General features: G+C 40.9%; 1 protein-coding gene across 4 annotated transcripts in view; it reads right to left on the bottom strand.

Moving 5' to 3' along the window:
• Nucleotides 1-2,129: 2,129 nt before the first annotated feature.
• MOB2 (MOB kinase activator 2) overlaps nucleotides 2,130-13,937 on the bottom strand; it is a 289,672-nt gene continuing 277,864 nt past the window's right edge. For all 4 annotated transcript variants that reach the window (XM_029583069.1, XM_029583068.1, XM_029583066.1 and 1 more), the window contains exons 4-5: nucleotides 11,435-11,559; nucleotides 2,130-3,321 (exon numbers count right to left, since the gene is read on the bottom strand). In XM_029583069.1, coding sequence (XP_029438929.1) covers nucleotides 3,038-3,321; nucleotides 11,435-11,559 — 409 coding nt within the window. In that variant the 3' untranslated portion in view covers nucleotides 2,130-3,037. The remainder of the gene's footprint in view (nucleotides 3,322-11,434; nucleotides 11,560-13,937) is intronic.

Raw genomic sequence — 13,937 nt, 5'->3', positions numbered from 1 at the left:
AAGACGCAGACATTTTTTCCCCCACTTTTGGGGGAAAAAAGTGCGTCTTATGGAGTGAAAAATACGGTAATTATTCGCCCTATAAGATGACACCCGGCGTATAAGATGACCCCCTACTTGAGAAGATTTTCAGGGGTTAAAAACTCGTCTTATACGCCGGAAAATACGGTAATATAATCTTTCCTCACATTTCACCAATTCCTCTACTAAGTGAGAAAGCTTGGTTCTGAGACAGACTAGTCATAAAACACTGCAATATTAATGTAGGTGGCTTAAGAGGGCGGTTCATTTGTATCGTGGCATGTATAAAACTAAAAATGTGTGTGCGTGTGCTGCGTTAACATTCAGGTGGATGCGTGCAAACAAAAAATATTATTAAGTAATTGAAAACAACTTACTGAAGCATAAAGGGTCCTTTTAATCAGGGCTGGATCCAAAGTACAATCCTTGTAAAATAATAATCTAAAAAAAGTGTCCTTGAAAAACGATGGCCTAAAGAGGTTATCTCAGATTCAGTCCCCCGACACGGGGACTAAAAAATGTTTTAAATAATTTTTCTAAAAAATGTTTCTATATACATTCTTTTGTAGTATTACTTTATAGATTTTTTGATTTGTATTATGGTGACTTAATTTGTTTCATTACAGGGATTTGTTACCTATGATTATACCTATTTTTATCTATACAGCTTTCTTCATAATGGGTATCTCTACCGATGTGATTTTGTATGCCTCTTGCATTATGCCTTTTTGTGGATATGTGTTTTACTGTTTTTGTCATTCTATTTTTTGTTCTTAGGATATTTCAGTTGAATTTGCTTCTGTCCCTCCCGATGCAGCTCTGCGAAACGCTGTCCCGTGTCGGGGGACTGAATCTGAGATAACCTCTTTAGGCCGTCGTTTTTCAAGGACACTTCTTTAGATTATTTTACATGGATTGTAAATCAGGGATGGATTTGGATCCATCCCTGATTAAAAGTCTCTTTAAGCTTCAATAAGTTGTTTTCAATTACTTAATAATAATTTTTGTTTGCACGCATCCACCTGAATGTTAACGCAGCACACGCATATTTTTGGGTATTTCCTTCTGCGCATCGGTCCACTTTACTTTTGTGATGCATAAAACTAACTCATTTAGAGACACCACCCTAGTGAGAAAGAGTAAAAATTCTCAGACGGTGGAAGCTGGCACTCATTTTGTTTTTACTTAGTCTAACTATATACCGTCCCTCAGTGCTTTAATTCTTTAAAAAACTATTTGATTGCTTCATATGCCACACACCCCCCCCCCCCCCCCACACCTGTATTTTTGGTACTGCTCTGCGGTAGAACAGGAATTGGATTGTTATACTACAGGAAAAATGTTGCCTGTGATATTTCTTTAAAATAAAATATAAAAAAAAAAAAAAAGAATTACTAGAATATTGGCAGGTGCACTCTAGGAAGATGACCAGTGTGTCTTATTGTTTAAGATTATCACTGTGCAGGGGTTTCGTCCTCATGGTGAGTGTTAAGCAGTGCGCAACTGGTGGCAGCAAATAATCAAGCTGTCTTCATAATTTACTTTTTTTTTTTTTTTTTTTTTTAAAGAGGACTCTACAGTGCTAACTAGCTGTATATTTGCCTCCACCTTAGGATGACAGAGTAAGAGAGAGTGATCACTTACCCAGAAGTGGGTATGGCATCTGGCCTGTATAGGGCACTCCCATCCCCCATCTCAGGGACCAACTCCTTACAGATAACAGTAAGCTAAGGACTTACACTACTAGAAAAGAAACATCTACTCCAGACACCCAAAACCTCCAAGTCTATCAATATTCCCCACTTCAAGCAAATTTCATTGGACCAACAGTCCGGGCGTCTGCCTCTTCTTAAAGTGAATCATGCGCCGGAGGAAAGTGGCTCTCTCAGGTCTAAGAAAAGTATTACAAATAAAAGACATATCCTGCTTTTATTTTATTCCAGCCAAGAATGGACTAGGATACAGTGGTGACATGGGCCATAAGATTCCCATCCTGCTGGGAGTTCACTCTGCCCAATCTTATTCAAAGCAGCAACATGAACCTAATTCCTTGATCCATTCAGTTACTGACAATGCTGGAGACACACAAATTAGGGGGAAGGCCTTTGTGCCTGATAGAATTTTATTTTTATTATTATTATTATTTAAACAGATGAACTAAAATAAGCCAACAGTATAATTTTATGCCAGCATCAATCTCTCTTGCACAGGTGGTGAGGCACTGACCCCTCTGTCCCTCTTGCCGCCTCCCATCCAGCCCAAACACTTCCATTATTTCTCTTCTGCAGGGCGAGGCAAATCCATATTGTATCAGGTCAAAGCTTGCCATTATTAACCATCAAATCCCAGTGCTGCTGCAGGGGGGCCTGAGCACACACTTCCACCGACTGCCCCATTCATTCTATGTCATGATTCCGCTTCTAAAGCAGCCCCTGGGATAAAGGGGGAAAATGAAAATTCTATGCAAAAATAAACCCCAAAAGAAAGTCTGCATTTTAAGCCACTTCAAAATAAGTCACTCTTTTATAACATTATATACTTAAAATATGGCAGTGCCACCATCCTAGAAAAAGCTTTGGGGGGGGTGGGGGGGCGAGGAGGTCCTTGTACACAAACAAAAAAAATAAAATGTGGACGGGGGCAGGTTAAACTGTCCTAACTCGGATGTAATTTTTCTTTCTTATTTTTCCCTGCACTAAACCAAACCCCGGTACACCCAATCCATCTAACAGAAAAAGGCAAAAGATAGGCGGTGAAAGAACAAAAACTGATGAGAAAAGTTGGTGCAGTGTTTAACCAGTTGGTACATAAAAACCAAAAAGCTTCTTGGATTTTTCTGGGGACCACGAGCCCCACGTGGCGGCAGCAAATTTCGGACTCTCTCGTCTCAGTGTGTGTATGTATACAAGGGCCCATATACATACAAACACACACCCACACACACACACAGAGAATAGATAATATTGTTTTTTTTTTAAATGTTAGTTTTGCTCCTATGAGAAGGCAAGAGGTGGGTTCATCTCTCTTTCAGGTGGTTCTGTGCTCCCGTGGTGCTGGCCCCACTGCTGTTGCTACAGAGGACCTCTGTCAGGTCATCCATGATGGAAGTCTCCTTGGGGTCCACGAGGTTGAATTCCCGGATAAATAGAAGGAAGTGGATGTAGAGTGTGTTTAAGTGTCCGTGTAGCTCCAGTGCCACAGTCTCCTTAAAATGTGCAGAGTAGATGTGGCCCAAGACATGGAACAAGTACTTGCAAATTTTCTTCACAAGGGACTCGAAGGAGTTTGGAAATTCCTTTCCTAGTGGGAATAAGAGAGATGCAAACATTGTCAGATTTCATCTGCAAGAAGGTTTTGTTCGAGAAAGCACATGACAGAGGGCTGCAAGGTAGCTTTGGTTTTCAAATGTAAAAGAAAAAAGAAAGCGCTTTAATCTAGATAAATCTGGCAGATAAACTGGAACACCTTCTGGGTGTGGCCAGGAGGAATTTTTTAAAGCATTATTGTCAGTATTGGTTTAGCCCTGGAGTCTATCAGGGAGCTTAAGATGTAGGTGCAAATTTAGACCAAGCCCCAGATTAAAGAGAAAATGATTCTTGGATATGTTATCCTAGCTATGAGTCTGTGGCACTATGCACCTGAGAAAGCTTTTTGAATTGACTCAGTAAACTGCTATTTACTGTTTTGATAAACAGCTTTACATAAGAACAAAGAGTCAATAAGTTGGAACTTGCACCCCTACAGCTATGCAAAAATGAGCAGTTGCTAAGAGTCACAGAAGATCTGATGCCACACTGCAGCACACACAAGTCTCCATTTGAATGCTTTTAATATGTGAACTGTTGCAAAAAAAGCACAAAAACTAAAAGACCTCAGTTTCACTCCATGGTGAAACTGCAACTTGAATACTGTGTGCAATTCTGGGCGCCGCATCTCTAAAAAGATATAATTGCAGTAAAGAAAGTGCAGAGAAGGGCAACCAAAATGATAAGAGGCATGAAACGGCTTCCTTATGAGGTAAGGCTAAGGAATTTAGGGCTGTTCAGCTTGGAGAAGAGACGAGTGAGGAGGGATATGATAGAGGTCTACAAAATCATGAAAGGACTTGAACAAGTTAATGTAAATCGGTTATTTGCTCTCTCAGATAATAGAAGGACTAGGGAGCACTCCATGAAGTTAGCAAGTAGCTAATTTAAAACAAATCAAAGAAAATGAGTGTAACTAGGTTTAACGAAGGTTTGGATAAGTTCCTAGAGGAAAAATTCATAAACTGCTATTAAGTAATATGCAATTGTAGCTTGAGATTTATTTAATGTTTGGGTACTTGCCAGGTACTTATGACTTGGATTGACCACTGTTGGAAACAGGATACTGGGCTTGATGGACCCTTGGTTTGACCCAGTATGGCAATTCTTATGACCTGGAGGGCAGGAGTTGCTGTCATTGCTGAAGGATGACACCTAATGACCAGATACAGGATTCATGTTGGCATGGTTCAGGAAGGAACCCTGGTTAATGACACTTGGTCTGGGACTTTTACAGCATTAAGTATAGGATAGGAATGGGGGTTGTTGGAGAATGCAAGTTTGTTTACCGTAAATGGGCTTCTCTATAGACAGCAGAATGAATTGGCCATGACACGTGGGTGATATCATCCAACGGTGTCAAACAGACCCATCTCTCTAGTTCATGTGTGGCAGGTCCCCTGCGTGTGCTATCTCATAAGCCCCTCAGTCAATTTAGACCTTATCTTTAGCTAGACAGCCGACTTTCCAAGGAAGCAGGCAGTTATTGAGCATGGCTAATTCATCCTATTGTCTATGGAGAAACCTGTTTACAGTAAGCAAACAAATTCTCCATTGACAAGCAGGGCTGATTTAACCATGACATGTGAAGAGTCCCAAACTGAAGGTTGTGTAGCAGAGCACTTACTAAAAAAGCAAATCAGACTTACCGTAGTGAGTGGACTACTGGGTGAACTGCCTGCGCAAAACTGCTTGCCCAAAGTTATTGTCATTTCTTGAGATGCTGTTCATACAATAATGGGACATCCAAGTTGCAGCTTTGCAAGTGCCCTTGACTAAGACAGCTCTTAGGAGAACCACCGAGGTGGCCATGGCAATGTGGCATAGCAATGTGTGATAGTCTTCTAGCCAGTTGGACAACATGTGTTTGGCAACAATTACTCCCAGTCTATTAGGGCCATAGGTGACGAAAATTTGAGAAGCCTGACGATGTGGTTCTCTTCAGATAACAAGCTAAGGCCTATTTATAGTCCAGTGAATGGAGAGCCTTCTTCTCTTTATATACATGAGGTCTTGAAAAGAACATGGGCAAAACAATGGCTTGATTCAAATGAAATGCAGAAACCACCTTTGGCAGAAATTTAGGAACAGTATAGAGCCCCACATTGTCAGGTAGGTACAGAGAATAATGAACCAATGCTTGTAGCTCACTGACTCTTCTAGCCAAAGTGATGGCGACTAGGGACACCATTTTCCAGGTAAGAAACTAAGTAGGCTGATTCTAACGTCTTGTAGGGAGTTACATCAAGACAATATTGAGATCCCATAGGACCAGAGGCTTCACATATGAGATCCCATTCATGAACTTTGATGGAAATTGGCTTTCTATCCACTCGAGGGTGGTAAGGAGCAATGGTACTGAGATGCACTTTGACAGATGACATACTAAAGCCTGAAGAGAAAAGGGAGAACAAGTACTGAAGCAGCTTAATTCAGAGCACAGGTGAACAGGTTCAGGGAGCCTGCCTGACACCAAGATGAAAAAAAAAACTTACATTTAAAACTGTACGCTCTTCTGGTAGAAGGCTTCGTGGTCAAAATTACAATGCCCTCAACCTCCATAAATAGTGACAATGAGGAAACTATAGAGTGCTCAACATCCATGCACTCAAGTTGATGAAGGGGATGCTTGGTTAACATAGATAACTCTCCTTCTTGATTAGTAGAGCCAGATCAGATCCCAAGGGGATCAGTAAGCTGACTGACAATTTGACAAGAAAGTAAACCATACTTGCCTAGGCCAATCTAGAGCAATGAGAATAAGCTGTGGCCAGCCTGAGTACCTTCTGAACTGTCTTCACCACCAATAGAATGGGACATATTGGTGACATCTTTATCTTTATTAAAATGTGTAATCACTTAACATGAATCTAAGCAATGTACAAAAAACATATTGGAAGACATATAGCTGAGCTGCAGACTTAAAAGAAAAATGTCCAGAGTGAATTTGAACTTGCTTGGAAGAAAAGAGCAAAATTTGTTGACTTTCCCCCAATAACAAAGGTATGCTGCAACTACTGCTAAGTATTTCGTGAATACCTTTGGTGATGCCAAGAACCCAAAAAGAACCACTTTGTATTGGAAGTGAAAAGAATCCACTATGAATTTGAGGTATTTCCAGTGAGACAGATGAATGTGTATCTAAGCATATATGTCTTTCATAACTAGGGTGCACATCCAGTCTCCCACTTGGATGAAAGATAGGATGGTGTGGAGGGCGTTCATTTTGAACCTCTCCCTTAACAGGCTCTTGTTCAGTCTTTATAAATCCAGGATAGGTCTCAATCCCCCGACTTCTTAAGATAAGAAAACAGTTGGAATAGAACCCCGTGCCGCAGTCTTGGGAGACACAAGTCGTATAGGCCATTGGCTGAGAAACAATTCTACTTTGAGATGGTTAAGTGAGACACATATGGATTGAAGATTACACATCAATGCAGTGCTGGGGGGGTGGGAGAAGCGCAAACAGTAGCTAAATTCCACAATTTTGAGTACCCAATGGTTCTTGGGTGATGATCTGCCACTCTTCAAGAAACAGGTGAATCCTTCTCCTTACTGGAAGGGTTGAAGCCCGAAGGTTGAGTCTCGCCATAAACTAGATCCAGGCTTGGGGTGGCATCAGTCAACATTTCTCATATGATTGCCCATGTGCCAGAAGCTGCTGCTGTGGCAGCATAGTTGGAACTGTTGAAATTGGCAGAAGGATTGTCTCTGGAAAAAGAAATGCTTAAAAGCAAAGTAAGGATGTCTATTCAGTTCCACTGACAAAGACTGAATGGCCTTGTGCTGCTACTTGATCTGGGCCATTATTCCCCTGACCTTAGCCCCAAAAAGGTTGTCCCCAGAACAAGGGATGTTGGCCAACTTGTCATGAATGTCCTTGCACACCTGCTGGCTCTCATCCTGGCCATCCAGGATGCTCCGATGGCTGCTACAGAGTGTCTAATTCATATACTGACGGAAGGAGACGGTGCTTGCACTCTTCCATATACAGAAGAGCCCGCTGATAAGCTTCCTGTCCACAGACTATATCATAGGCTTCAGCTCGTGGATGCAGTCTTGTAAGTATTTTACAATATACAGTTGATGAGCATCAAACTTTAGATTTTCTTCCCAAATTTTTCCAACAACCTGGAGTCTTTGGAAAAAATTCTGGTCTTTTTAGCTAGGTTTGGAAAGGCTTATTGAATATATTACAACAATTTATACAATGAATTAGTACTCTGGATCTGAATCTTCAATTTAGATTCAGCATTTTTAGATCTACGGATCTATAAAAGTCAGGGTATTTTACATACTTTGGAAATCCATGGATAGAAACATATTACTACATTATAATAGCTATCACCCACAAAGTCTTAAAGATAATATACCCATAGGGCAATTCTTAAGACAGTTACGGATTTGAACTACAGTTGCAAAGTTTAAAAATAGGGCAGAGAAACTTATATGTAGATTTCAGGATCGTGGATATACAAATCATGTATTATAAAGGCATATAAAAGAGCACTCTATGCCAACCGGGTAAGTTTATTGATACCTTCTAGTAAGTCACAGGTCTATGATTTATTTGTGCAATTCCATATTCTCCATATACAAATCGCGTGAAAAATATTGTCCGTCATCATTGGTCTATTCTGAGTCATGATACTCTAAAGAATTTCCAGTTTTTGCCATTAAAAAGAATTGATCTCTGCAGATTTATCTAACGTCCTCATCTCCCCTTACGAGATAGCAATTTGCCGTTGATTACTGGACAGGTCTGCTGTGGGTCATGTTCAGTTTGCCCTAATGTACTTGAAATAACACAATTTTATGTACAAACACGAGTATATAAACTCCCAGGTAAGTATGATTGTCAATCAGCTCAAGTTGGGTATGCAGTGATCTGTCCATGTAAACAGCTATATATTGGACAAACAGAAAGAAAATTAAAAACAAGAATTTTAGAACAAGATTTGTATTAGTATTGAAACAGAAGGGGCCCCTTTGGTAAATCATTGAAAGTCTAATGGACACACTATTGACGATTTGAAATTCTTTATTACCCAGATGGAAGTGCAATGGGGATGCAATATATCTAAGATCTTAACCTGCAAGGAACAAAGATTCATTTTTGAATGGCAGACTTCTGAACCGGTTGGGTTAAATCAAGATATTGAATAGAGCATTCTTCTCTAAGAATTTATGTGAGATGAGAAATTTGCCATGTGAAGTCCCGCAGTTAGATTGTCCCTATAAGTATTAAGTTTACATTATGGCAAGTTCTCACTGTGATGGGTCGGTCTAGCCAGTTGATTCTAATTATTTATAGATTTTGCAATTGGCATGTATCCTTGTCACATAATAAGCTCCCTTTCTGGTCTGCTATAATTGTGTTGAGGAGCTAGTCTGCATGCGTGGTGTTTTTGAACCTTTCGGGTGGAGCGGATCTGTTAGAAAGTAAGTTATGAGTATGTGAGCTTTGTGCTTTAGATCCATGTTTATTGAATATGATCTACTGTTGGGGTTAAAATTAAGTTTCTTGGCAGATTGTCTCACTTTGGTATTGATAGGCAAGTTGTAAAAGATATCCAGCGTTGAAGTGGAGAGAGAGTAGTAAAGTTAATTATCATCGCATGATGTAAGTTGTGACTTTTCTGCATAGTATGAAAAGTGAAGTTGACTAGGTTCCACCACTTCTCTCAGATGGACCTACTAACGTGTCAGTTCTCATCTTTCATGAATATCACCAAGTCATTGAGGTGAGAGGAACTCCTCCTTGAGGGAACAAATCAGGAGGTACTGAAGGGTGCCCTCCTTGTTACTGGCCCCCGATGAATTAAAGAACGTCTTCACCAGTTCAGCCATGTGGTCTATGGACTGTTAAATCTTCTGGCCCATAGTTGGAGAAAAGACATCCTCCTCTGAAATCAGCACAGGGTCTTCCTCTTGAGAAGCAAATAGTGGATTCCAGGAGATGGCTCCCTCCTAGGTTGACTGAGCTGATCGCCAAAGAAACCAGAGGCGCAATGGAACAGATAGGATCCAATGTCTCCAAATGGGTAAATGACATAAGGTGCCCTGAAAGGTCTGGGATCTGGAAAAAGGAGGCAAGATGGACATCAACACAGAGGAAGGTTAACTGTAAGGAGTCTCCTCCAAATCCCTTCAGCTCTTGTTCCTGTGTTGAGTGTACCGATGGTGTCAATGTGTCGATGGTGCCAAGGACCAGCACACGAATGATGCATTGCTGGCTCTGACAAATGATGCTTCTTCTGCAATGACAAGCCCCCTGTAAATGGGGAAGTGACCTGCAGGTGCCCAAAGAGTGCACAGCTCCTGCTCTCGACGCTTCTGCATCTTGCTCAAACCCTGAACTACGGGGGATTTGGAGCCCAGCGCGAATGTTGGGGGAACCCTATCCAAGTTGCTCCTGCTCAACTCAGTTTGGAGGGATCCCAAGAAGGTCCCACTTTTGATAGATAAACTGCTCAGACTCCAATGCTTCAATGACCTGCAAAGTTCCTCCATCTTCCAAACCTTGGACTGCTATGATCTAGGCGGTATCTGACCACTATCATAGCAGTTAGATGAGTAGTGATTTGGTCCTAGGAAACTGTAATAGATATTATGGCCATTGGTGATGGACTTCTTGTGGCAAACACAGTCCTTGAAGCCACTGGGAGTGGCCTTCTTGGTGCTGGACGTTTCAATATTATTTATTTTTATTATTTTTAGGTAGCACTGAAAAGTGATGTTGAGGGGCTGCCAAATCAGCAAAGCAACTAAAATAAACCCAAGTAATTTTGAAGAAAAGCTGCAGTTAGCAGATTAGAAAAAATGAAGCAGAGAGTGAAGCTACACAGTGCAGAAATTTGGATTAAAAAAAAAAAGATTGAGGGGCTCACAAAGAAATGCATGACTAGGAACTCCTGCACATGCTCAGTAGTAAAAAAGATTACTGAGTTAGAGAAATAGGACCGGTCGGAGCAGTCAGATGATGTCATCCATTTGTCATGGCTAATTCTGCCCTGCTTGTTGACAGAGAGAGAAAACAAGGGGAGAAAAAAAATCCCCAGGTAGTTGTGAATGAAGGCTCATGTTATCAGATCACAATGCTGGTTTTGACTGAGCTGGAGATACAAAGAAGCAGGAGGAAACTGCCTGCCCAACCCCCCCACCCCCCCCCACCCACACAAAAAAAAACCCAAAACAAAACAGAGCGGAGTGATGTGGGGGCTCTTTCACAAATCATTAACCCCAGTGTCCTGGGTTGCATATAAGAGCAGTTTCAAAATTGAGGAGTACTTTTTGTGACAGCAAAGATTGCTGCCAGGGACCACAGTGGACAGGCATGTGGTGGGGTTCATAATACAAGCAGTTCTGGTAACTGGAAGTTATGAAGTTGGGGCCTGAGAATAGGGAGCAGACGAACTGGCAAGTAAACCACATATCATGGGGTAATGCCGATGCGGCACGAAGCACTGCCAGTCACCTGTCCCATCTGTTCAGAAAGGATAGTCTTTATCTGTCTGATATAGGCAATGACATTTTTAACAAAACATTACAGGAAATGACTGATGCTGCTTTGGAGCAAGTACAATTATTATCCCCTGCCTGTGATGGAGAGCCTGAGAAAATGGGGTGCTAGGTGCTGCTGGAAACTGTGGACCTTACCCTGTGAAGCTGCCATGCTCAAGAAGAAAGCTCCCCCCACACAATATTACTAATCCGGGGTTGGGAGAATGGCACAATCTGAAAAGGCTGCAAGGGGATCAAACTTGAAAAGAATAGCCTGGCTGGTCTGGGGGCAGACACGAAAAAAACATCTGGCTCCATGGTGGATCAGGGACCATGGTGGCTTGGTTCATGTACACTTGTGGGGTTTATTGCAATAAAGCTGCAGCCCTGCTGTATATCACACCCAAGGCTGTCTATAATTGTATATACTTTTTGTTGCTGCTGTGTGTGAGATAGGCAGAGTGTGGGGGAAGGGGAAGGAGGGAAGAGGTTTCATGAATCCCTATATTAAAAGAAAGGCCTAGGGAGCACTTGCCCCGGGAAGTGATGTCATTTATAGATGATTCTTGCAGGAGGTATGCATGTTTCATAGGGTAGGCACTTACCATATTTTGTAGGAAAGACGTCTTCATCTGTCACTAACTTCTGGACAGAGCTCATAACAAAGTCCACGTACTGGGGGGCAGTGCATTTTATCTTCTTTCCCCGCTCGTCATACCAGTAGTACTGTCTGTTGGCAGAGATGTGAATGGGATATTAGTAAGGCATGGTGACAGCATCAGCAAGGGACACGATACCAGCAATAAAATTATTACATTAGAGAACAAACAAAAGGACATTTTACAAATATAAACTCAACCTACCTCCTATCCCCACCCCAGCTCTCTCCTACTGCAAGGCCTCTCACATCTCATGGGATCATAATCTCCAACATCCAATAATTCTAGATCTAAGTTACTGACTTCCTACCCTAAAATTGGTTGCATGTCTGTTTTCAACGTAGCGTATTTATAAAGTATTCTATCCAATTATTTTTAGGGTTTTTTTAAATCTCTTTACAGCAGTAATGAGACAAAACTGACACAGAAGTCATCTGTATTTTCATGTCATCTGTAGGTGGCACCATCTAACCAAGCAGGACAACTCTGTTCTAGAGCCAGTAACTTCAACAGAACATCTAAGTCCATGCTTTGCCCCCCAAAAAAGCTGTTTAATGGGATCACAGGCAACATCTGACTTTTCACCATCTACTTCACCTTTTGCCTTAAAACATTTAGTAATTAAAATAATTTTTCCGGTATATACTTTGAATTATGGAAAAGCAGAATTTAAGATAAGAAAATAAATATTGATTCAAAGACTAATTTCTCTTAGTACTGAGGAGAAGCCCTCAAACCCTCCATCACTGTTTTACAATGAATGTAGAGCTCAACAACTCCCAGAAATTGAACTATTTTGATATGGTGCATGTGGAAGCCAGAGTTTAGTTTAAAACTTGGAATGTTTCTGGAGTTCCAAGCTGGTCCAGTCTTCTACCCAGGTATTCACTAGCTCACGATGACTAAACTTGCTCTATTACAGCAAGGCAGGATTAGAAATGGGACAAAAACGTCTCATCTAAAATTGCGTATAATTTGGGGATTTTTTTTTTTTTTTTTTTTTTTGCAAGTGGCATATAGTGAGTTGCCACCACAGCAACAAGATCCCTGGAAATCAGTAGGGAGAGTGGCAAAGTCCACTGATCTGATGTATCTTGCCTCCAGGCATATTTTCAAATTATAGGGAGGTTTAGCATCACAACTGAAGATCATGATTATTTTTATATTCCTCCCGTTTTTACATCATGGAGAGTATTTAACAACTCTACCCACATCTCTTGCCATGGTGCAATGCTTCATTGTAAAATGGTAGAGAAAAATCCATGATGATTATATAATCAGGAAGCATCACATGACTGGGTACTAGCCTCATTTTAAAAGCATAGCCAGCACACAATGAGATGCAAATCAACAAGACAATTTTAAGCAATGTTTGATGACACCAGTGTACTCAGCTCTAACAAGTCAGACTAAACATACAGTAAAAGAATGAAAAGTAAATATTTCTTATTTTACAAATAAACGCCATCAGTACATTCTGTAAGAGTACACAGGGGTTCTGACACATTGACTGAGTGATTATGGAAACTTGTCTTAATGGAAACTTTATCTTAATGCCTCACACTATACTGATGATGGGTGGTGAGGATTTTTAAAGCACACCCATGTGCCTTCTCAATCAACATGGAAAGCCATCTGTAGAACTCTGTTACAGCACACTTCCTGATATAAAACCACCATTCCCTCCTAACGTATTTAACTGGAGCAAAATTGTGCTACAATGGAAAATCTCCAGGCACAGGTTATTGCCATGACTTCCTCATATGGAGGCTGATGCAATAAGACACGCATAAAACATGCATCCAAAGTAACTGCACAATGCTATATTAAAATGAGCTGGTGAGTTAAAGGGTCGCGCTAGGGAGAAATTGTGTGTCCCTAGCACCCAGGAGATGTGGCTATGCACTATTTGCTTCAGGTGCTCAATATGAACCATAGAGATTCAGTAAACATCAACCAAAGAATTAATGAAATATATCGATTATTTGAAAAAAAAAAAAACAAAAACTTTTCTGGACACACAATATACACACACAATAGCAAGAAGCAAAATCGGCTTGGAGCGTGTATATTGTACGTCCAGAAATTATTATTTTTTTTGTAATCGATACATTTCAGTAATTCTTTACGTGATCTTTAGTAATTCTTCTGTTCTCTGTGGTTCCTCCTTTGTGGAGGAACCACTGAGAGCAGCATTTTTAATTTTTTCATAAGCCCATGACTTGTAAATGACTTAACACCAGCTCCTGGGCTGGCATTAAATTTTCTTGGTTAAAAAATGAGCATTGGGTGCCTGGGGATTTACTGCATCAGGTGGTAATAGCTAATCGCCTCATCTACATGGAATTTACATGTCATGAGTGGAATCAGCTACACAGTTGTTTGGGCGCGCATTTTTGACGTGCTGATCCCCTTAATTGCATCAAGTGTTAGTCTAGCGCACCCAAAA

The sequence above is a fragment of the Rhinatrema bivittatum genome, chromosome 17, assembly GCF_901001135.1.
Source record: "Rhinatrema bivittatum chromosome 17, aRhiBiv1.1, whole genome shotgun sequence".
NCBI classification, from domain to species: Eukaryota; Metazoa; Chordata; class Amphibia; order Gymnophiona; family Rhinatrematidae; genus Rhinatrema; species Rhinatrema bivittatum.
This window is presented reverse-complemented; position numbering and strand designations above follow the sequence as displayed.